We start from the raw sequence: 26,072 nt of genomic DNA on the forward strand, positions 1-26,072 counted from the left end.
GCAGCAAGCTGAACTGTAGGGGGGGTGTGTGTGTGTTTCTAAACAAGCAAGACAATGTGTTCAGCCCACATCATCCTTTCACGTTTACTCATCCTCCCTCACCTGAGTAGGTCAAATACATTAACCCGGGTCAAGTAGAGTTTTCTCTCCATGGCCAACCACTTTAACCGTGGTGTCTCTATATTGGGTAAGCGTGTCGTCATTTTTTCTTTTCTTCAGAGAAGTCAATTATTTATACCTTTTTTTTTTCCATTTTATCCGACCCCACACATTTATGTGTTTTGCCACTGCTATTGTACGCAATTGGCTCACCTGGCTGCCACTGAAGGGCCCCCACCGGAAGGACGTAGTGCCTCCTTCCAACGCCCCCACTGACAGGCGCTGCCCCAGCTATAGGAGTGACAGCGCAGTGACAAAGATTAGCCTCCCCACCTGGCTTCCCTCCCCCGAACACGGCCAGTTGTTTGTTGTGTAGACTCTCTGCAAGCTGTACGTGCCACAGTGGATTCGAACACCTAGACTCTGGGCTTGGGAATGTCATAAAATGTACAAACATTTTCACAAACGGGGAAAATCTACAGACACATTGTGAGCTTTTAGATCGGCAATTTTTTAAATGGCCTAAAGTAGTTAAAGAAAAAAATCCCAGGACCCTGGGCAGCTTAACCCCAGTGGGTTACAAAAGTTTGCTCAGATCCCTGAAAAAAATCCTCTAGTCTGGTGGGAAACACCTGAAAGAAAGCTATGTTTCTACAGTTGTGGGTCTTATAGGACCACAGCAGACCACCTAGGTCTTGGGTAAATCTCAGGTCGCGGGGTGCAGGCCTCCTGAGGTCTCCTCACACAGCCACTCAGCTGAGCAAGGCCCGTCTTGCTGATGTTGATGAGTGGGCAGTAAAAACAAATGGTTTTTTGGCTTTGTAAGCATCAGCCTCCCCCTCGTCCGGTCCTCCTCCCTCCCTCTCTCCACTCTCTCCGTGTCTCCCCCACCCCGTCCCAACCCCCTCCTTCTCTCAGCGAAACCACATGGGTCTTTGTGTCCAGTTTTCATAGCAACACGGCTCACCGAGCTCCACTTTCAAAGGCTACCTCTGATGTGGCCTTTCTGAACTCTGCCTCCGTGTCTCGCTCCCATTGCTTTGGACTCTGCCTGTGTTGTCTGTATCTTATTTTATTTAGTCATGGTTTCCCTCACTATCTGTCTCATTCTGTCTCTCGCCATCACTCTCTCATACACACACACTTTCTTATCCTTTATTCTTTTGATAGGAAGCAGGCCTATGTCAGGGAAGCAATCATGAGCAGACGGCGGGATTTGCCGGATGATGAAAGTCGGCGGTATCATGTCAGTCGATCACCCGTCTTTCCTCGATATGCACCCCCCCACCCACCCCCTTCCTTTCTGTCTTTCCCTCACTCTCTTGCTCCTCCTCCACTTTGCGATGACATGTACGTACTTATGGAAACCAGATGTGGCCCTGTTGCATTTTGGAGGCAGTGGGAGAGAGACACGAAACCAAACATGAGATTTTATTATAGTTCATTATATGAAGTGGCAGGTTTGGGGTGGGGGGGGGGGGGGGGGTGGGTCTGTCTTGTGGTCCAAAGACTCAAAGACTGTTACATATTCAACTGCCAACTGCCAGATGGGACATGCCTGCTATCCTGACCAGGCCCCGATCAAAGCAGGGGGGTTTCCTTGCGGATGTGCCTAGGTCAGAGCGAGGGTGGCTGGGATTGAATCTAAGTAGAGAGAGGGGGGGGGTGCTGAATCAGCAACTCCGGCTAGGGAAGTCTTTTCCTGCTTGGGTTTGAGAAACATTGCCATATGAGACATGGCAGGGAGGTGAAAAGTTGCTAATGAGGTTGAAATGTTGATTGTTCAACTTCCTCGCACCTGTATTTCACCCTCCACAATGCCTTGGCTATTTAAAAAAAAGGACCACTCCCACTGTACCGCACCCAGTTCAAAATGCAGATGGTGTGGCAAACAGTGCATAATATGCAGCTTTAAACCGATAGATTCAGCACTGTGGGGGGAGAGCAAAACCACATGGCTAAGAAAACAGCGAAAGATCAGAAATCAAACAGTTGGTAAAACACAGGGGGACATCAGAGGAAAGAGACAGAGATTAGCACATCTGGGGGCGCAGGCGTGCACAATCCGCACATGCACGCACATTTTTGTTCTCTCCTTTTCTCCATATCTGTATTTCTCAATTGTACACACAACTGATGTGGAATAGATTTTTATGTGTTTTTCCCCTGTCAAGATAAATGGAGCATTAACATTTTGGCAGATGAATTGATAAATTAATAATTGATATTATTGCATTTAACCCTCTCCTCTCCCTACAGTGTCTGTTATTCTCTCCGTTCCTCTCTCTCTGTGTGTGTGTGTGTGTGTGTGTGTGTGTGTGTGTGTGTGTGTGTGTGTGTGTGTGTGTGTGTGTGTGTGTGTGTGTGTGTGTGTGTGTGTGTGTGTGTGACTGCAGCGAGGGTTGCTTGTTTATTGTGACAGGGCTTCGTGGGAGCCCTTGTGACAGGGCTTGGTGAGGTACACAGCACTGAACAGCCTGGAGGGACTGAAATTAAAACCTACATAGCTATTCATGAACTATGCAGCATTTAGTGGATTATTATCTGTTATTCAGTGTAAAATTGAATCATGTGGATCTTGTGATCCACATGGGAGCGGTGCGGTTCCAATGATGTGAGTCGTGACGTCAGTCAGATTTTTGTCAAGGTTTCAGCCTGATCTAAGCCCCATTGACGTCCATTATAAATTAAAGTTAAACATTAAAAAAAGAAATACACAAATACGTGAAATAATGTGTGGACAAGCAGAAGGCCCGGTCACCTATGGTACATAGGTTGGTCTTGGGGGTTTTGAGGAAAATAGCACTCTGGGCACGCACACATGTACATGGTTGCACACACAGTGCATAACAAAAAAGTTGAAAATAAGAATATAAAAATAAACCTGAAAACAGAATGTTATAGCAAACTCGTAGCCAACTCGTCCAATGCCAACACCCCCGAACCAACTCCCCCCCCCACCCCACTTTCATGTCCTGCTGTGGCGTCTGGCCCTGGTGATGCAGTCGGAATTCCAGATGTTGCTCATGGAATTCTCCTCCATCTCTGGCTTCCAAATGTGACTTAACCCTCCTCCTTCCCCCTCCCGCCTCCTCCTCATCCCCCTCAGAACCGTTCCCTCCAAGCCTCGTGACTCGCCCCGCCAGCCCCAACCCAGCAAATGAACTGTGGCAAAATGGAAACAAATGGGCACCCTAAATCATTTTAGCACAATAGGAAAGTACCTCATCAACTTAACTGCATAAAGCTCGTCATTGTAATCATAACATATCATGGAGTCACTAACCCATTTCCCCCCTTTCTCTCTCTCTCTCTCTCTCTCTCTCTCTCTCTCATACTGGCATGTCAGCTGTTTGTGAGTGGGATCATTAAATGGGAGTGAGGAGACGCCTTTGCTTGCTGTTTGATTACAGGTTTTTATTGGTTCAGCACATGGGTAAGCAAGCAGCACACACACACACACACACACACACACACACACACACACACACACACACACACACACACACACACACACACACACACACACACACACACACACACACACACACACACACACACACACACAAGCAACACACACACACAAGCAACACACACACACACACACACACACACACACACACACACACACACACACTGTTATTCACACTACAAGTACACACACACAAACAAAGGCATACATAGTTGCACACAGCTGCAAACACACACACACACACACACACACACACATCCAAGCACCCCGTAGAATGAAGCACACGCACACGCACACGCACACGCACACACACACACACACACACACACACACACACACACACACACACACACACACACACACACACACACACACACACACACTCTATAAACCTATGGCTTAGATATGTTTTCCTGCTGCGTGCGCCAGTGGGTTTACACAATCGTCCTCGTCCCTGTTTCTACTTAGACTTTGGATACGGCCCGCTTTTTCCGACCCAGTTTCTGGCCTGCCAGTTTCCGAGCTCCAGTAACGCTTCATTTATGCTCCGTCGTATGACGGTGCACTGAGAGAGCTTGTAGATCTGCTGTTGTCGGGTGTGACGCCGTCGTACGATAAGTTATATAAATCTAAGGCAGCAGAGTGGAGTGATCATTAAGCCAAAAGTCTGGAGGTCCAGGAACACTGGAGACCAGTGAGGTTGATACGTTGGACACACAAGGTGTAGCTGAAGGGTTCAGGCAGGAATTTGGAAGTTGTTGGTTGTTAAAACTGTGGCTTGATTTGTAGCAGACTGGAGAAATACTCAGTTCTTAAACATTTAAAGACCTGTTGTTACCAGCTTACTGTAGCTCCTAGTAGAATACATTTTGTTTTAGATTGTCAGTTAAAGAAACAAAAGAGATAAATGAATTTAAAGAACGGCATACCGAGTGAAAATCAAAGCACTGGAGCATTTTTTAAATGACTTTATTTTGTCAGAAAAGTAAAAAAAGAAAAGAAAAGTGGATAAAGACACACGCACAATCCCATTGAGAAAGCTAGTCATCATTATTATCATCATCATTAGTATCGTTATCATTGTTTCAAACTCCCGATATACCGATAGGCCTATATGACTAGTGATCTAGGACAGCACCATGATTTGAAAGACTGTAAACAAGTACAATGACAAAAAGGACTCATTTTCAGATGTTCAATTTATTTTCATTTGAGATGGACTTTTAAAAAAAACTAAACAAAAAAAAAACAATCAAGTTTCAAGAAAACATACCCCGTCCCATTCACTTTCCCCAAATATAAAATTAAGGCCACTTTCTGTCACTGTCCAGCAGGACTTTTTAATGACAATGTACAAAACATTCTATACATGGAGGACAACAACAAAAACAATAGTAATAGTCATAATAATAATGACAACATCATTGATCATTATAAACATTAAAGACACTGATATGAAAAACAAACAAAAAAGTCGCAAATGTATTTCTACTCCTAAAGGTGTGTTTCTCATGCTTCATAAGGATGTCGGCTAACGTGTCTATTCCCTTTTATGGCTGCTACTGGCTCTATCAAGTTGCCTTATTGGGTTGTGACAGTGACTACGCCACTTTAGTAGGAAAATGTGCGTGCATGTTTGAGTGAGCTTACATCAGTGTGTGTGCATGTGTGTGTACACACCCTGACAAGGGGGCAGAAAACAATCGACAGCCTTGTTGCACGCTTTCAGTTAAGATAGAATGTAGACATCGAACACTGCAGGTTCAAAGCTGAAATTCACGGGGACACGAACATTGACCACTGGTAAAAACTAAAAACGAAACAAAAAGACATTGAAAAAGGCTAAAACAAACAGCGATGAGCTGGCGTCAACAACCACAACGGAAAGAGAGAGAGAGAGAGAAAGAGAGAGAAGCTGAAAGACAGTAAGGAGTATGAGCACGGAAACAGAGGCATCGAGTAGAGGAGAGAAACAGAAAAAAGAATCTCTTCAATGTTTCACTTGGCAGTGGTAACTTTAAAGAATATTCTTTTACATTTCATGTAAATCTACCGTTCGCTCTCCCTTCCTCTCTCTCTCTCTCTCTCTCTCTCTCTCTCTCTCTCATTCGTCTTCCACTGTTCCTCTTTCTCTTACACGTCAACGTTTTCTTTCTTTGCTCTCTCTCTCTCTCTTTCTCTCCCCCCCTCCATATCCCCCTCTCTCTATACCTTGTCCAGTAGAGACCGCTGGCAGTAGAGGAGTCGGCGGGGCGTGCCGTACCTACGGAAGAACACCAGCGCTCCCAGCGTGAGGATCACACACACCAGCAGGAACAGGGGCACCACCACGGCGGCTGCGCCTCCGCCCGCGCCCACGCCGCCTTCCTCCTCCACCTCGATGATGATCACCTCCTCCTCTGTCTCCCTGCCCTGGTCTACCTCCCTGTCCCTCTCTCTGTCCCGCTCCCTGTCCCGGGTGGGGTCCTTGTCCTCACGGTCCCTCTCCTTGTCCCTCTCCTTGTCCTTGTCCTTGTCGTGGCCACCGCCGTCCCCGCCCCGTCCTCCGTCGGTCTTGGGGTCTTCGTTGGGGCAGCCCACCCAGTCGCGGAGGGCCGACTTGGGATAGCCCGGCTCCACTCGCATCATCTGGTTGTTGAACTTCCAGTACTTGTTGGCTTTATAGAAGTATGTGTACGCTGAAGACAAAAAGAAAAATACGTACAATGTATTTAGATGTGCCACTGTGTTAGGAATTAAAATTAAATCTAGAAGGAGTATGAAAAAACGTGAAAGCATTTAGCATACAAATTTCATGCAATAGGGCGTAAGAAAAAAGCTGAAAGTATGAGACACTTAAGGGGACACACAACGAGATAGTTGAAGGTAAAGTAAGTAAGTAAAGTTTTGAGGTACTTTTACTTTACTGGAGTCTTTCCAGTTTTCAGTACTTTTACTTCTACTCCACTACATCTCAGAGGCAAATATTGTACTTTTACTCCACTACAATTATTTCAAAACTTTAGTTACTAGTTACTTGGTAGATTTTGATTATTATTAAAAAAACATATTAACCACTTCAATCCTATATACATTTCGGCCATTTGAAACAACTACAACTTGTAGATCTGCTATTTTCAAAAGATTTTTATACATTTGTACTTTTGGTAATACCTTTTGAAACCAATACTTTTGTACTTTTACTCAAGTAAATTTTGAATTCCAGACTTTTACTTGTAACAGAGTATATCTACATTGCAGTAACTCACTGATACTTTTACTAAGTAAAACATGTGAGTACTTCTTCCACCACTGTTGAAGGCACACAAAGACCACCCTCACCTTGGTCTTTGCTCATGAAGGTAGCCTTGATATGTTCTGGTACTCCCTGCCATGCGCTGATGTCTTTAGGATAGCCATCGTCAACCGCTCGTTGCTCTTCGTTGAAGCGGTAATACCTAAATAGAGAATAATTGGGAGTAGGACAGAGAAACAGAGGTGTATTTTTGTATAGGCTATAAGGTACACAAACAGTGAGGCATTATTTGACCAGAGTGACTCATAAAGGCAAAACATTTACGTTGTTTAACCACATGAACCCTAGCGTCCCTATTCTGGGCATGTCGTAATAGGCCAACATTCACCGAAAATAGCCGATTTACAACCTCACAACATTCATTGCAACGTTTTGTGAGCTTGTAGATCTTAGAGCAGGGGTGGGCAACTTTGATGATGGAGAGGGCCACTATATTTCCACACTCACTCCAAAGGGCCACATAAACATACTGTCTCTCCGTATTTTTACTTTTTTCGTCATTCTATGTCACACAAAAGTAGCAAAAATAGCAGATCTACGACACGTTTTGAGCTTGTAGATCTGCTATTTTTGCTATTTTTGAATTGGAATCCAGATTTGTTTTGTTGATATTTTTTTATTAGGATCCTGAAAAGTAAATTTTTTATTTAATTTCAAATGCATTTAGTTATACTTATGTTAACTTTATAAACTTAAATACAAATACATTGGACATAAAAAAAAGACAATAGAATTCTAATACTAGTCAATAAGCTACTAGACTGAAGTAATTAAAGCAGGTCATGTTTGCATGTTTGGAATTTTAACAGCTGAAATCAATAATATATCAGCATTCCGATATTAACCTGCGGGCCACATTAAGTGAAGGTGGGGGCCGCATGTGGCCCCCGGGCCGCCAGTTGCCCATGTATGTCTTAGAGCTTGCACTAAGAAAAAAATTATTTGGTATAGAGTGAAAAGGGGAGGGGGGAGTATAGAACCCTCGGGGACACCGGTCAACAAAGTATATAGGCTTTAAGTGGTTAATCCTGTCGTCTTGATATGACACACACACACACACACACACATACAGAGAGACGTGACTAACTTGTTTCCTCTGAAATAGTACGTCTGCCCAGTTGGTGTGTAAAAGAGCGCAGCGTCTATCCGGTCTTTGGGAAGCCCAGTGCCCATCTCCTTCAGACTCTTAGGGTACCCATCGTCCAGAATGGATTCGGTAAACACCCAGTATCTGTCCCCTGGAAAGACAGAAAGAGAGGTAGAGGTTGTTAGAGAAAGGGAGTGAGAGAGGAGATAAAAAGAAAGCCCGCTAGAGAGGCTTGCACAAAGAACACTGATAAGTGAAATGTGGGACATTTTCGATAGCACAGCCAGATTCACCTTTGAAGAAGACGAACTTCCCATCTTCCCTTTCAAACGCAGCGTTGATATGCGAGGGCAGGCCCCTCCAGAAGTGACCAATCGGCATGGGGTATCCATCCAGCACATGGTTGTTCCGCACTCTCCAGAACCACTTGTCCTTAAAGTAAAAAAAAAGCAGAGACAGAGGTTTTGTTTGTTCCTGTTCAGCTTATACGACGGCATGCTCAACACCAAATTCTGCAGCCTTAAAGTCAAGCTTACCTTGAAGACAAACATTTCTCCCCTGAGGATGGCGATGGTATCAAAGTGACCTTCGCAGATGTTGGGACCAAAACGAGGCCAGGATGGTGCGGTGGGCTCAGGGTCATCTCCAGGGTGTGGTGTCACAGGGGGCGGGTGAGGGCCACCGCCTGATCCAGAACCTGTGAGGTTTTATCAGAGGGAAAAGAAACAATGTGTAAGACGTTGGTTCTCAAAGTGGGGTCCGGGGACACCAAGGGGTCCTTGGGGGGGTCCAGGGGGTCCCCAGAAAAATTTGTTAATATAGCATCACAATCATTTTAACCACTTTATCCATTCATAGGTTGGCTATTCAAAAATAGCAGATCTACAAGCTCACAGCGTATCACTTTATGCCGCACCGCGAGCTTGTACATCTGGTATTTTTGAACAAATTGGAAAGAATCATTATTATTCACTTTTTTTTGAATAATTATGATTTTTTTAACACAAATCTTCTCTTCTGATGGTCCCTGGCGCAAAACATTTTCAGATGGGGGGGTCCACAGCCAAATATATACCAATTTGGGGGTCCTTGACATGAAAAGGTTTGAGAACCACTGTAAGCGGTGTAAGATGGTGGATGGTAACGGCCCAGAGAAGAGCCCAGCTGTTGTGGCCAGGTCAGTTACTCCACCATAGTCTGTAACATCTGGTGCCAATCATGAGAGTTTCAGGTCATGATGTGGTTGATTTTAATCATACAGCACTGTACATACTTGTGCATACTTATGCTCAACCGTATTAAAAAAGATTGGTGAGGTATCATGTTTATGTTGCTTTGTTGAAGTATTTAGCAAACACACATTACATCAGCCTGTTGGATTAACAGAGTTCTTGCTACTGTATATTTCCACCGCTTTCCATGGATTATCATTTTAGAATATAGACATTTTGAAGTGTACTGCTCTGAATTGACATCCAAACTCACCATAAAGTTGTTGTATCCCACGAGTATCATCAGCAGGTAGTCTGAAGTTCTCAGTGTCCATCCACTGGTAGAAGGGAGCCATAATGGCAGAGGGGTCATTGGAATGTTCCAGACCAAGAGCGTGACCCAGCTCATGTACCGACACCAGGAAGATATCATTACCTAGGAAAAATTGTAAGTACCTTATCATCATGTCAATACCAATATGGACACTTTACCTAGGAAAAAGTCTAGGTACCGAAACATGTCAATACCGATATGAACACTTTACGTAAGAAGCAAGGTAAGTACTCTAACACCATGCCAGCCCAGTACCAATATGAATACATCATCACCTAGGAAACAACCTAACGCCAGTATTGGGTACTGCACTAAGTACAGTTACAACAGGTATGGATGTCACAGTACTGATGTCTTTAACTCTTGAGAGCGTAAAATGAAACCAAATGGACCCTTACGGGTTTTCTTACGGAGTTTAATTATTGTTAAATATCTGCATTACTTAATTAAAGAATTGTTATTTTGATCAACGTTTGCCTATTCTCTCCTATTGGTACCAACATCAATACAGCATGGAATTGTGGACAAAATCGTTTCCAACGATAACAAAATATTCAAAGTTTTGGGTCTGAGAGGCTAAATCTCATCAAATGGTGGTCTGTGACTCAAACGCACAATAAATAATGGACCTTGATATGAAAAAGGTTGAAACCCACTGGCATAAAGGACACTAATGCACATTAGGCCCCACACCCGAAAGGTGAGAGAATACTTCAGAGGGAGTATGAGCGGGAGCAGTTTGGGTTGGCGCCCCAGTCTGTGTCTTCCGTGAGGAAGAAGCCCAACAAATCCACGGTGAGGCCTTTGGGAGGACCATTCAAGTAAGACGCAATGTTTGGAGCAGGGGAGTCTGGTGCAACGCACAGGTCCTGGACCTGGTGAGACGAAGGAGGAGCCCGGCCAGGAGACAACCCACAGAGCCTAGTCCCTCCACGTGCCAGAGCCTCCCCGAGTCCCGGCAGAGTATTTCCGGAGAAGCGGACTGAGTGGCCCTGTCTTGCCCTATAGGACTGACCGTGGGTAGCTACTGGGACGTAAGTCGGGGCCTGATCAACCCTGGCTGGGTCACCTGGGTGAGGGTGTATGTTGCGAGACCCGAAACATCCTATGACCCCAGGCTACAACACTGATGATACGTCCCAGGTGCATCCATGTGATGTTTTTCGTTATAGTTATTCTATTTATAGTGGCTCATAGGAATTTATAGACTACGTGACAACCAGGAATAGATTGGTGACCACCGGAGAGACGGGTGACAGCCGGAATGTAGACGGCATCCGGGAGCAGTTTGGGTTGGCGCCCCAGTCTGTGTCTTCCGTGAGGAAGAAGCCCAACAAATCCACGGTGAGGCCTTTGGGAGGACCATTCAAGTAAGACGCAAGGGAGACTGCAGTACCACCAGCCTGCAGTACCACCAATGTGATGGTGTCACGGGCCAAGACACCATCACACCAGAATGAAATGTTTGGAGCAGGGGAGTCTGGTGCAACGCACAGGTCCTGGACCTGGTGAGACGAAGGAGGAGCCCGGCCAGGAGACAACCCACAGAGCCTAGTCCCTCCACGTGCCAGAGCCTCCCCGAGTCCCGGCAGAGTATTTCCGGAGAAGCGGACTGAGTGGCCCTGTCTTGCCCCATAGGACTGACCGTGGGTAGCTACTGGGACGTAAGTCGGGGCCTGATCAACCCTGGCTGGGTCACCTGGGTGAGGGTGTATGTTGCGAGACCCGAAACATCCTATGACCCCAGGCTACAACACTGATGATACGTCCCAGGTGCATCCATGTGATGTTTTTCGTTATAGTTATTCTATTTATAGTGGCTCATAGGAATTTATAGACTACGTGACAACCAGGAATAGATTGGTGACCACCGGAGAGACGGGTGACAGCCGGAATGTAGACGGCATCCGGGAGCAGTTTGGGTTGGCGCCCCAGTCTGTGTCTTCCGTGAGGAAGAAGCCCAACAAATCCACGGTGAGGCCTTTGGGAGGACCATTCAAGTAAGACGCAAGGGAGACTGCAGTACCACCAGCCTGCAGTACCACCAATGTGATGGTGTCACGGGCCAAGACACCATCACACCAGAATGAAATGTTTGGAGCAGGGGAGTCTGGTGCAACGCACAGGTCCTGGACCTGGTGAGACGAAGGAGGAGCCCGGCCAGGAGACAACCCACAGAGCCTAGTCCCTCCACGTGCCAGAGCCTCCCCGAGTCCCGGCAGAGTATTTCCGGAGAAGCGGACTGAGTGGCCCTGTCTTGCCCTATAGGACTGACCGTGGGTAGCTACTGGGACGTAAGTCGGGGCCTGATCAACCCTGGCTGGGTCACCTGGGTGAGGGTGTATGTTGCGAGACCCGAAACATCCTATGACCCCAGGCTACAACACTGATGATACGTCCCAGGTGCATCCATGTGATGTTTTTCGTTAGAGCTAGGTGAGCATTGAGCAACTTCCATTGAAATGAGTGGGCGGGGATTTTCTGTGCCCTCTCCAGTTCTAATACATAGCTCAAGTATAGTATAGCTCAATTCTTCACAGCTGCACTCTCTACTGACGTCATAGCCTGGCCTCCAGATACTCTGACAACGGCAACTGATGTCATTGATACTTGATACTATAGAAAGATGACACATCATAGACTGGCCTCGGAGTTCTTTGTGCCTATTTATCCCACACAATGACATCATAGACTGACCTCCTTACTGTACCAACATCGTACTGGCTACTGAATTTTTTTGTCCATATATGGGGAGCCCGAACTCTCCCAAGTTGATGCATCATACATGACTGACGTCATAGACTGGCCTCCATGTACTCTGATAACACGCACTGCACCAAGTAATCTGACAACAGCTACTGCACTGGTCATATGAACTCGTCATTACATAGAAAACAAAGTTAGGTACCTTAACATCATGTAAATACCATAGCAAACCATGTCTTTGGAGGAAATTATTAGTAGTTCTTTTGATTTATATTTATAATATGAACCCATTACCCATTACCCAGGGTACGCATAGTATCATTACTATAAGTCATGTCAGTAATGCATCATGTTTGAACTGTAACACATTGTGTTGATTGGGATTAAAAGTAATTATTGCAAATATTAATATGTTTAAGATGTGAATAGCAATGGTCACATCTGATTAGAGGAACAAAAGCTGCTGTTAACATTTTGTAGGAAGTCACTCTGAAAATAAACCCTGCTGCAGGTCATGTGAGGATGTTTTTTGACTCATGCAGTTGGTTTGTGCCAAAATCTGCTGCTTGCTACTCTCCCAAAACAAACCACTTGAGCATTTTCTCCTACATCAGCATGCACACTCACAAAAACACAGTCACACAGGTTAGGGCATGTTGCTTTATATTTTATGCTGGCAACGGCAAAAAAAAAGGCACCTCCTCATTACCCAACAGTATGGGAACTCCCAGAAGTTAACCTTTTCCCCCGTAGTATGGGATTCACATAAAGTCATATCTGTGATCTAATAGAAGCGGTCTCTTACCTGATAGGTCCTGGTTTCCAATAGTCCAGGGCTCCGCCGCGTCAAAGTGCGTGTCTCCACCAATGCCCTTACCGGGGAAGTAGGCGTGTGCCAGGAAGCCCCCCTCGCCGTCAAATGGGCTTGCGTCGCCGTGGAAACCCTCCGAGAAGAAGAGCATGATGTCGGCAAATTCCTCCACCTTGTCCCGAATGTAGCTGTAGGGGATCTCGCGGAAGCGCAGCGGGGTGACGCTTTCCCACACCTTAAAGGCCTTCCTGATGGCCTCGTGGGTCTCATACTCGCCCACCTTGGGGGTGTAATTCTGTATGCTAAAGAGAGACAAATGGAGAGAGTTTTTGTAAAGCTTTAGTTGTGACTAGGCGTGCAACAGTAATTCAAACTACTTGATTTAATGATTATACAAAATAAAAATCGAAATCTATTTCGATTTTTTTTTAACATAGGCCTATATATATTGTTTTAATACAATAGCAAAAATAGTGAACACTGTTGTATGACAAAGTGGTTAATCGGACTAATCAATTTAGTCTATTGAAAAAAAAAAAAACGATTTGTTGATAGCAAAAATATATAACAAACACTTCTCGATTATTTGATTAATATAAAAAGTTATCAAAAGAATAATCGCAAAATTCTTTTTTTACTTCATTTAAAATCTTTCTTTAATAATATATATATTCTACTGTGTATACTTTATTTTTATTTTTTACTTGTTTTCATTTTTCATTGCAATTGTGTCTTTTTTCTGTATTGTCCTTTTGTTTTAATGGTACAAGGAGAAACCAGGGTTGTGGCTCTTTCGGAGCGGGAACTGTGGGGGGGTGGGAGGGGTAACATACATTCACTGTTTTTTGTATGCTCATTATTATAGACCTGTATGTGAAAATATAAAATAAAAAAACCTTGAACAAAAAAAAAAAAAGAATAATCGCAAAAACAATAATCAATAGTTGCACTACTTTTGACGCTCGTGTTCTCGTGAGCGTCACTGTAGTACGTATTCAGGTAGCCTGGGATCAATACCATTTTCGGGTTCAAGTCATCAGGCGGCCGGAACCCACAGCCGGGAACCAAGCGTTCTGTGCACCTCCAAAATGATTCCCCTAGTTTAAAATGTGTTTAGTTTGGTATAATCGTTTCATTTCTTTTGGTAAAATAATCGTTTTGGTATATCCATCCAACTCGTAGCGTGACTAGCAAGATTGATTTGCATTATGTGGGGAACAAAAACTGGACGCCAACCGGAACCCACCATCGCAACCCAATTTCCCCCCCTTTGTTTCGAAACCGGATCACACGGCTCAGTTTTAGAATGAATACCAGGCTTTCCTCCGCGGTGGAAAGCCTGGTGACCGAGGTTACGTATTCAGTAGCAAGTATAAATGAGGCTTCAGGCATTGATTGCAGACAATTAGACTAATGTGATTATGAGGGAGATAAGGAGGATGGAAGGACAAGACATCTGAAGAATGCAGACAGCCACTGATATTTCAGACATTTCAAAGGGAATTTCTGAAAGTCATATGAGTCATTATGTCATGTGAGTAATGACATAATGTGCAGTCATTATATCATTATACGGATGACACAAAAAAATATGTTTCTTTGTCCAGCTTCTTTCCCCGTCTGTATGCATATCTAAAATGTGTTGTTTGGGGTTTTAGATACAAGTATTTTCATCATGGTGCGACAGCGTCCACCCGGCGGATTCCACACTTACGAGAAGGTGATCTCCTGCTTGTCCCACTTCAGGCCCTGGATCGCGTAGCGCTTCTTCCTCAGGTTGCTTTTGAGCTCGGCGCCAAACTTGTCTGGCACGCCGCAGCGTGGCCGCTTCATGGCCCTGCCAGACACAAGTCAGAGCACGGTCACGACAGGTGGAGGAAATACCTTCTCATACCAGCTCATGTACTGAGCCCTGTTTGGCGAGTGCACATTTAATGTGAGTAGAACAAAGTGTGAAACTAAAGTGTGCAGTTGTAAGAAATGTGTACACACCGCAGATGTTACATATGGATAAATGAACACTTTAGGATTCAGAAATGTGTATATACATTTGTTGTAGATTGGAAGATTGCTATTACCATTCCCCTCACTGTAATAAAATGTGAATGTCGGATCATTGTCAAGCCTTTTCAAAACGTATTCTTTGTTTCAACAGTCAATAGTCAAGTATGTTTATGTTCTTACTCAATAGTGTTGGTGTCGATGGAGCCGGTGATAGTCAAACCATAAAACCTCTGCATGGCCTCGATGGCGGAGGTAACGGAGTGAGGCGCACGGAGGGAATGAGTCCTCATGTCACCTGGGGGCAGGTAACCATACTGCTGCAGCCAAGACTGTAGAGAAAATAGACAAAGGGTTAGAGGCTGAGGTACACTGGCAACTGATAAGAAACACTGCATGTTAATTCTAACTTGCAGTAAGTTAATTTAACTCAAGTGTTACAAATGGATAGATTTACCGCGAGTGTTTTACTGTGTTCACTTCAGTGAATCACTTTATTATGGAAACGAAAGCCAGTGAATGAGAAGCAGATGCAGAAAACATGTCATATCTCGATTGATTCATCGTTATTATGTGACAAACTCCTATCAGGAAGTGCTCTGTGCGCTGCAGATGAAATATTAGTTCGTTTTACAGCTGCAGCTCTGGGTAGTGGGATGTATTTGCTATTAGTTGACTGCAATCAAAGCAAATTCCACATTGACAGAGAAAACAGGCACTGCAATGATGTGTTTTTGTATCTTTTGGCATTCATGAGCTACTGCCTGGATCTACTCCAGTCAATGACTAAATACAGAGCTATGTAACCACAGCTGAATGAAGCGAAGGTCAACCTGAAATCCTTAGGCTGGGTTTTGAGCCAGAATGGATTCAAACAAAGACAGAAACTCACCAAGGAATTTCCCTTGCTTGGTTACAGATTAACTTCAGTGTCCACAAGATACTGTAAATGGTGGCTACTTGTTTGCGTTTCTGTGTTTCCAAATATTTAGGTACACATGAATTACTGTCTTATGACACACATGTTGAAGGTCTCCGGGCCTGGACTGGGTTTAAACTTGACCTTACATTCCCTCTGGAAACCCATCAAGCTGTGGTGCTGGTTTGACATCTGGACCTGTGCCAGAGAGTCTATGTTCCCAACCACTCTCCCACTAGTTTCGCCTGTACCATTACCACTTTACCTTTTAAACAGAAGCCCAAAACAACACTGAGTCTATTGTGTGTGCAGTGAAAACCAAAACCACTTTGATGTGCTTCTCCACACACACGCCCTGACGTGAACCTGGGTCCATGGAGCCGGTAACACACACACACACCCAGGATGTGTTTTAAGGCTTGGAAATACAGACTGTTTGCTTAACCTTCTTGAACATTATCTGGGTCCACACGAACCTACTCATCAAAAATAGCTCCGTAAGTGAGTGGTCCCAGGTCAGATCAACCAATGAAAGGTGTTTTGATGTATACAGTATGTTTCGTTTGAACCAAGTAAATCAGAGGTGTAGTTAAGGATGGATGATATAAACTCTGTACTTTCTATCTAATGTATGTGTCACATTTGAACAAAATGGGGTCTTTGTGTGAGAGGGAATAGTCAAGAAGTTCTAAAGAGACAGATAAAGAGATAGGAAGAGACGTGCAAGAGATAGGGGAGTGTCATGGAGGAAGGCCTTTGGCAACCTCAGCCAGCGTCTCGAGTCCTGACAGCGTCAGTCGGCAATTTTACTGGGAATTTCTGTCTCATCGCATCCAAACCTCAAAGTCAACACCCCCCCATCCCCATCCTTTTGCCTCTGTCTCGTTCTCTCTTCTCCTCTTCTCTTTGCTCCTCCCCATCTCTCTTTATCCCTCGTCTTTTTCTTATGGAAAACCCGGGTGGCTTGAGGGCAAATGCTTATGAACAACCACACCCAGAGTGCATTGAGCTACTCAATCATTACTCTCCGCACACTAGAGAAATCTGTAGGTCGTCAAGAAACATAACGATGAGAATATGATCTTAAACATCTTAACGAGTGCTGCTGTTGCTGTTTTGACATTTCTCAACGTCATTCTTTCCGTTCAAATGTGAAGTGCCGAGTGCAAGTGCGTATCTATGAGCGCATGTGTGTGTGGCCAGATGAGCGCAGCCCCATGTGAGCAGGGTGTGTAGGGAGTTATGCATGTGCATTTGCTTATTTACATTATCTGAACATGCACGTAATTTTTGGATGTTATAGATTTGTGCTTGCAAGACCGTGCCGGCACAGAAATGCTGTAGTGCTTATCTGGGCCTGTCCCACAATGGGGGAGTTGAACAGGAGTGTATGGCGGCTTAAGGGGCCCTTCATATCGAGGGGCTAATCTCTCTGTCTGTCTGTCTGTCTGTCTGTCTGTCTGTCTGTCTGTCTGTCTGTCTGTCTGTCTGTCTGTCTGTCTGTCTGTCTGTCTGTCTGTCTGTGTCTGTCTCTCTCTGTCTGTCTCTCTCTCTCTCTCTCTCTCTCTCTCTCTGTCTCTCTCTCTCTGTCTGTCTCTCTCTGTCTGTCTCTCTCTGTCTGTCTCTCTCTGTCTCTCAGGGAGGCCTAACGGTTTTAGTGTTTAGACTTCACCCCTGAATGAGCCCTTTTTAGTTCTGACTCATACACAGACCTCTATTGGACACATAAAGACTCACTGTTTGACACTGTTACAGAACATCCACATATGGGGGAGGGGAGGGGGGGTTAAGAGGAAGCCATAAAACAGAGATTCATTATTACAGATTACTTTGGTGCCTGTATGCCTGAAGTACATCTAAGTTTTTGTTGCAACTCTGTGGCGCTACAGGACATAGTGTAGAGTAGGAAAAGGAATGAATGAATTACTAATATTAATTCATTTGAAAAAGGAAAAAAAAGGAGTTAGACATTTCTTGAATGTGTATAAACTGCATTGCCTGATTTTACTAGCAATGCAACTCACACCTGTTCTTGTACAGACAACTTAAGCTCCTCAATTTCACTCATTTATTCAGCACATTGTCACAAAGCTCTTACTTTGCCAGTGACCCTGATTACTTGTTTTACTTGAAGGGTTCTGTACCTCTATGGTCCCCAAAATGACTTGACTAAGTCTTATTCACTGCATGACTTGGCTATTTTTAACACAGACGAACTAAAGCGGCAGCAGAAAGGAAATGGTCAATTTATTTATAGTGGCATAAGAGATGACAGATTCAAACAGTGCAGTTTGTTTTATATGGACTATACTGGAAGTTGTGATAATATTGTTTATCTTAGAACTAAAGCCTAATACATATGTAGGTTATCCTTAAAATATCCATTTGGTTCCATTTGTGCACTCTTCTGAGTTAAATGAACTCTTTGATTGTATAGTGTGTAGCCTTCATTTGCATCAAAAACAGAATGTGTTTATGTATCTGCATCTTTTCATATAAAGGGTATGGCCCTCGACACAAGTTTGCAATGGAAGATCCACAAGCAGTGGTTGCTATGCATGTGATTGAGCCCACATGAGAGCTCCTTTCGCATAGGATGAGAAAGAGAGAAGTTAGGAGCGATTGCATTTCAGCAAAGAAAAAAAAACGGAGTCAGTTGTTCCGTTTGGTGTGGGCCAATGGAAAGAAACTCTGGTCAACAGTGACGAGGAGTCCAATTGAGCCTTACAGGGTATGGAACACACACCCACACACACACACAGTCCTCTCTGCATTACTCACCCACTACTGTCCCAATAGCCTACACAGTATTGATGTCACACATCATGAAGTATGAAATTATTGCTCCCCATTTTATTTGTAACTAGAAGGGGCGCTCAATGGACCACAAATCTCCGCCATGAGGCACACCCCAATAATAATACTTAGTCTGTCTGACACAGTAACGTCAAACTGCATGTCTCCCTCCCTCTCTCTGTCTGTGTATGTGCCTGTGTCATAGTTGTTGCGAACGCAGCGCAAGGAGGCGCGGCGAAGGCGCGCCGCTCCGCGCAAGTGGAGCTTACTATGAAACCGTGCTCGGGTTGTGTCTCTGTGTGTGTCTCTGTGCGTGCTCGGGTTGTGTCTCTGTGTCTCTGTGTGCACTGCCTCTGTGCAGCTCCTCTGAGATAAGTAAATGTCCAATTTAGACGTACCATACATCAAATGAAAGGTCTTTGAAAACTGAACACACCTGTCAAGGTTGCGTTTAAGCCCGCCCCTTCCCCCGGAAGCCACGCCCCGGAGAAGGCTCCTAAAAACTCCCCATTGAAACCCCATGTTAAATGAAAAGTGCCCGAATCGCTCCGAAACTTTTTCTACCCCCCCTAAGTGGGGGTCTACGAACAAATACATCGGGCTCGGATTTTGGCTCCGCCCCCCGGAAGTGGGTGAAACAGGCACTTCAAACACTTTGTTGAATTGTTCAAAAACATTCAAAGTTTTTTTTTTGTGAATTTTATTGGTTACTTTTTTTGAATATATTTTTTTCATTATAATTTTTATTTTTTTTGCCTTCGCTTCCCGCGTTCGCGCGTCTTACTTGTGCAGGGTATAATGCTGTCACATTTAGTATGTTGGTGGTCATCAGACATGGGCTTTCTAACTGAACGTCTCTCTCCTGTGTGCCCATGCATGCAAGCACACACACTCATAGACAGAGCAATGGAGAAAGAGTGAGAGAGCTCTCATGTGCTCACATGAGAGATCACTCATGTGCACACATCGGTGTGGTGTCTGGTTATGCACACTGCATCTCTCTGTCCCTCTGTCTTTCTTTCTTTCTCTATCTCACTCTCACTCTCTCTCCATTGCTCTGTCTATGAGTGTGTGTGGGTGTAGGAGTTGTATGGAATAGACAGATGTAGTTACTAGTTAATCTTTATAAACGGCACCAATGTCAGCAACACTACTTACAGGTGTTGGTGTAACAAAGAGAGTCACTGGGAAATATATATATATATATATGCATGGATTATCAAGTTTGACATGTTGCCATTTCAGTGTCTTGTCAGCTTATGACTGAATGACATGGTAGGACATAGCAGTAGATCGGGATCCCACACCCCGGAATGACAGCTTGCGCCCAATATTGTTTAGTTGCACTCCATAGCCTGGAGAGAGGGTGCGTCTGAGGTTACGAATTCACAAAAATAACATACATTAGCTGTCTGTGACCGGATGGGTGCACATAGACATGGGCGATTCCCCTGTTGGGGTGTACATGCATGCATGCGTCTGTCTGTGTGTGTGTGTGTGTGTTGTGTGTGTGTGTGTGTGTGTGTGTGTGTGTGTGTGTGTGTGTGTGTGTGTGTGTGTGTGTGTGTGTGTGTGTGTGTGTGTGTGTGTGTGTGTGTGTGTGTGTGTGTGTGTGTGTGTGTGTGTGTGTGTGTGCGCGTGTGTGTGCGTGTGCGTGTGCGTGCGTGCGTGCGTGCGTGCGTGCGTGCGTGTGTGCGTGTGTGTGTGTGTGTGTGTTATATTGTCAGTGCGGGTGTATTCAGTTCAGTACGAAGACTTTACAGATTTATGTGTGGATATAATTGCGGTTAGATGAGTACTTTACCTCATGATATATTTACAATAAAACACCATGAGCTCTCTAGCTAGGAATCTCTGAGCACATGTTGCTCACGCACACACACACACACACACACACACACACACACACACACACACACACACACACACACACACACACACACACACACACACACACACACACACACACACACACACACACACACACACACACACACACACACACACACACACACACATGCGTACGTGTGTGTGCAGCTGCAGTCTATAAAAAACAACTCCCCTCTAGCCAATAACAATAAGACTGTAATAACAAAAGGTGAGATTTGAAAATTACTGTCATTTGAGCAATAAGTCAAATCTTTAGCAAAACTTAACAGAGGGACTTGGTCTTCAACATCGCCCATGTTTGGTCAAAGTTAAATACGTCGCACTTCATTCATGAACAGGAAATGAGCGAATTACTTAACGTATTACCTTATTTCCTGTAACACCACCTATCACTCCTCAGAATGGTGAGCTAAGGGCTAGACCACCCAGCTGTCATCATTAGGATGTGGCTTTGTTTGAGTTCTATGCATTTTTCCTTCCATCCATAGATTAATCAGTAAAACAACATGACTGGACTCAAGTTAAATGGTGAAACATATACTGGTTCACTTAGATCTGTGGTTATTCCCAAGGACAATATGAGGAAGAAAATACGCACATCCATTGTAGAATATGGATTTCACATGCGCTGGGTAGCACAAAAAAAAAGAATTTCTGCACACTGCTTTTGTTTTCAACAAGTGTTACTTGTTGACTAGACTTGACTTGGTTGAGCTCACAGTGCAAAATAATTAAATTAAAAGAAAGAAAATAACTTGGGAAGTCAAAAGCAGTATGAGGGTATTTTCTCTTTGTCTTGAATAGTTGGAAGAGGGTTTACATGTATTATTCAAACAGGGCCTGTGTATGTGAGGACCATGACTCCTGCTCTAGTGAATTTAGTTAATTACTTGTATTCTCCAACTGTGTGGTTCCCACATTGCATCACCACCATCACCACAATACCTTCTTCTCTTCTCTTCTTTGCGTCATGTGGTTTGCACAACCCCCTCCTTTGTCTTTTATAGCTCATTAGGTCATCTTCTACTCCGCTTATGCCTACTTTGTTCTTCTTAGCGCCCTCTTTGTACTAAATGACTTCAACGTTTAGTCATGAAACGTTTGAGTGAGTGTGTGTGTGTGTGTGTATGTGTGTGTGTGTGTGTGTGTGCGCGTGTGTGTGTGTGTGTGTGCGTGCGTGAGCACGGGCGCATGCACTTTTCTCTCTGTCTATGTTTATGCACATGTTTGAGTGTATATGCATAGGTATGTGTGTCTGTGGCTGTGCTTGTGCGTCAGTGACTCTGCAGGTTGTCACGGTCAGCTGGATGGTCAGACCAAGGTGTTTTCAAAGCGGGCAGGAAATCCCCTCACCACTTCCTGTCTTTGCCACAGACCACAGGACATGACACGCCTGCCGTGTCCTGACAACCTCTGACTGCGTTGCAGCTTCCTACAAAGCTGTCCATCCAGCAGAGTCATACTGACCACCCGCTTGATTAACTTCACCATTAATCTACAATATAAACACTCACTCAATAGTTGTCTTGATGCTTAGCAAACAGTGACAACTTTTTTGGTGCAAAACACCCTCACAAACATCATGCCCTTAAATCAAGTAAATAGACATACAGGATGCAGTAGAGGTGAGTTATTTCAATGCAATCTGAATCATAAACTAAATACGAGCCTATTAAACCATCTCATTGCCCTAAATAAATATAAATTTAGTCACTGCTTTGGTAGGGTCTCTAGGAGGAATCTGATCGTCTTTATACTTAACTTGACAGGCTAATCTAGGTCAATGGAGTCCAATAAGTTTTTTCCACTGCCACAGCTGGAAATACAATACCAGAGTCCATAGGCAGGATAAAATGATTAGAGAGACTTGGCACCACTATATGACGTACCAAAATCACACACACACACACACACACACACACACACACACACACACACACACACACACACACACACACACACACACACACACACACACACACACACACACATTTTAATTTTTTTTTTGTATCCACTGAGTTAAAACACAACTAGAACACACACTCACACACCAGACACCACACACACAGGCGGACATAGCTGAATGGGTAGAGAGGCCACCTGGGAAACAGATGGTCCTAGGTTCGATTCCTGGTGTATCAAAGTGTCCTTGAGCAAGACCCAGCTGAAAACTGAATTCCCCTGTGGGATCACATAGGTCTAATTATTACTACACACATCACAAATGATACCAGCCAATGCAGATGGAAACAGGTGTGGGTCGGTCTTAACATATAGTCACTTCCTGCATGGTCACTTCCTGCAACCCAGACAAAGAACTTCCTGCTGACCACAACACTTGAAGACCCACACATGCGTTTTCGACTGACAGGCCTACTTAAAACAATGAACTGAATAGAATAGAGCCTGCAGGTTATGGGAAGTAAGCTATTCGGTTTAAACTTTGGTGAGTGTTTTTCCACAACTGACCAGATGCAACAGAACCTTGCACATTGTAAAACTCCCCTCCCCCAGTCAGTTCTGCCATAACTCAGGACAGATGTCAACAATTACATCTCAGCATCCCTCGCAGTACCCACAGATTTCAGCCCCCCACCCAACCCATCTCCACAAAAATTGCCGGTCTCCCTCTCTCTGCCCATGATGACCACAACACAGGCTGAAGCCCTTCTTCCCATTTGCCTTCTCTTGTTCTCCTGCTTTTGCACTCTCAGCATTTCCCAGTGTTTTCATGAAAGCTTCCTCTAACCTCGTCAAAAACCCCTCCTCCACCCCCCCCTCTCTCTCTCTCTCTCTCTCTCTCTCTCTCTCTCTCTCTCTCTCTCTGCAAAAAGAAAAGAAAAGTGGGAGAAAAGCCATGTATTATGCCACAGTGGAGCATGGTGGACATTACAATGCAAATACAACTAATTAATTCATCATGGCACACGTGGTTTAACAAACTTTAAACGATCATTTTGTGTCGCGTTGCTCTGACTTTTTATTTGTTTTATCCATTAGGCCCGCCTCACTAAGATTGCAACCAGCGTTGCCAGATTTTGTGAGAGAAATAAGCAACCAGGTCTAGGAAAACAAGCAGGTCACATATCGTGCATCGGATATTTGAAAATAGCCGATCTACAAGCTCACAACGCCTGTGGCATCGATCGGCTATTCTCAGAATATTTAGAATATATTTTTTTAAACATTCTAACAACACAAATGCTCCGTGGGCACAAAACATTTTCATGAAAATATTATGAGAACCATAATAATAAAATAAAAAAAATTGGAAGCAAGCCTAAATAAGCAAGCACACTTTAGAAACAAGCCCAGATAACCGCAACCCTAAACTACCAATTTTTACAAGCAACTTAACAGAAAAAGAAACCCGAAGTCACTTATAATAAGCCGATATGGCAACACTGATTGCAACTGTGATTGCAAAATCACTAGTGACAGAATTAACATAATCCTCATGGTTGTTTGACCTTGAAGAAGTTCTCTCACCTCTGGCTTGATTTCTCTGGGTGCGCTCAGCTCCCATCCCAGCGCCAGTAGCAGCAGCTGGGCGAGTGTCTTCACTCGGAGTGCCATTCCTTCAGCAAGGCACCCTCCGACAAATAGCACGATTGCCTCGTTGAAACACTTAACTTACTTTTGTCTGTGTGCTGTTTGTCAGAGCATTATCTGGCGAGATCTAAAAAAAAACTATCCGACGAACTCAGCTCTCTCGGGAGCAAACGAAACGACTTGTTGCACCCACCCAGCTGCTATCAAACTCGTCCACAGGTTTTCTAAAACGACGTCTCTGCATTAAACGGTTGGTGTCTATGATCCAATCTGTGCATCTTCCCCCCCTCTTATAGTTTGATCGAATTGGAATGAACTGATCAAACACTGATCGGTCGGTGTGAAGCTTGGTTGGTGGTGGTGCAGATGTTGCTGTACTGCATGCGTAATAACCTAGTGTTCCAGCAGCTCACTTCCAGATGTTGAGATTTACTTTTGTTGTTTTCACGAACCACGTTCTAACCCTCGGCCTACTTTTCCTCTTCTTATCTCTGCTGCCTTCCCCTCCCTTTCCTTCCTATCCTCAAATCGTCTTGTTTTGATTCTTCTCTCCTCTCCTCTCTCTCTCTTTCTCTCTCTCTCTCTCTTGCGCTCTCTCACACACACAGCTGCAGACGTGGTAGTTTGATAGTCCCTGGAGGCCTTTGCTGGAAAATAGAGGGTTGTAAACCTCCCCCTTCTGCATTGGCCCATCCCTACTTGGGAGAGGTAGAATCAACTTTGTGACCTTGTTGGCATTAGACAGTGGTGTAAGAAGTAGGCTACTCAAGATATTTTACTTGTAAAAGTAGCAAGACCACAATATAAAAAAATACTCTGTTACAAGCAAAAGGCCTGTGTTCAAAATGTTACTTGAGTAAAAGTACAAAACTATTTGGCATCAAAATATACTTAACGTACCAAAAGTAAAAGTACTGAAATGTTTGAAAATAGTAGATCTACAAGCTCACAACGCGTCGCAATGCGACACTTTGTGAGCTTGTAGATCGGCTATTTTCAAATAGCCTAGGTATAAAATAGGGCTGAAGTGGTTAATGTATGTTTTAGAATATAATATTTTATATCTGCAAAGTAACTAGTAACTACAGTTTTCAAATAATTGTAGTGGAGTAAAAGTACAATATTTGCCTCTGAGATGTTGAGGAGTAGAAGTAAAGTATTGAAAATTGGAAATACTCCAGTAAAGTAAAAATCACACCCTGTGTGAAGTGGGCGGTGTCTTGCTAGCTAATCACAATACTGAATGGAGTCAACCAATCATGTACAAAAAATAAATACATTTATTGAAACACTCTTTATGATGGACGAAACCATAACTTAAAAAAACCTAATCTATGCTTTTTTTAAAGTTATGGTTTCTTATATAGGGCTATGCACATGTGTCATGTGACACTGGCCAATCACAGTCCTGAATAGACTGTGATTGGCCAATCACGGTGCAGGGTTAGGCGGGGTACTTTTTGGCCAATCACAGCGCAGCATTTGTTGTACAAATATCCAAACCTCACTTATAGGGGCGGTTTCACCGCCCAAAAAATACCTCAAAATTGTACTTAAGTACAGTACTTGAGTAAATGTACTTAGTTACTTTCCACCATTGGTATTAGAGCGGACATGGCTGACGTTGACCCTTTCCAGTGAGTTGAGGAAGGACTTATCATCCTATCAAGACAATATTGCCTAGTTAGTAGTCTAGAAATGTAAATACAAAGCAAAATGATTGCATGATAGGACATTCAAATGATGCCTTGTTTCAAATCTTAGAAAATATGATTAGCCTACCTTGATTGTTAGCTCTATTTTTAGTTTACATATTGAACATATCTATGACTAAAGAATATGACTTTGAAAATCATATATGCTTACATTTCATTACTATCAGTAGTTGACACTGTGATG

At 44.0% G+C, this 26,072-nt stretch overlaps 1 protein-coding gene across 1 annotated transcript; it reads right to left on the minus strand.

Annotated features, from left to right (window-relative positions):
- Positions 1 to 4,751: 4,751 nt before the first annotated feature.
- mmp14b (matrix metallopeptidase 14b (membrane-inserted)) lies at positions 4,752 to 24,770 on the minus strand. The gene is made up of 10 exons (XM_080440155.1): positions 24,111 to 24,770; positions 15,200 to 15,348; positions 14,730 to 14,852; positions 13,010 to 13,317; positions 9,439 to 9,600; positions 8,490 to 8,650; positions 8,247 to 8,385; positions 7,954 to 8,104; positions 6,893 to 7,008; positions 4,752 to 6,249 (listed from the first exon to the last, which is right to left on the minus strand). Exons 1-10 carry the CDS (start codon positions 24,195 to 24,197, stop codon positions 5,777 to 5,779), a joined length of 1,869 nt encoding a protein of 622 aa, XP_080296281.1. The 5' UTR covers positions 24,198 to 24,770; the 3' UTR covers positions 4,752 to 5,776.
- Positions 24,771 to 26,072: the final 1,302 nt, after the last annotated feature.

This window comes from Gymnoscopelus braueri (assembly GCF_963280865.1).
Source record: "Gymnoscopelus braueri genome assembly, chromosome: 10".
NCBI lineage: Eukaryota > Metazoa > Chordata > Actinopteri > Myctophiformes > Myctophidae > Gymnoscopelus > Gymnoscopelus braueri.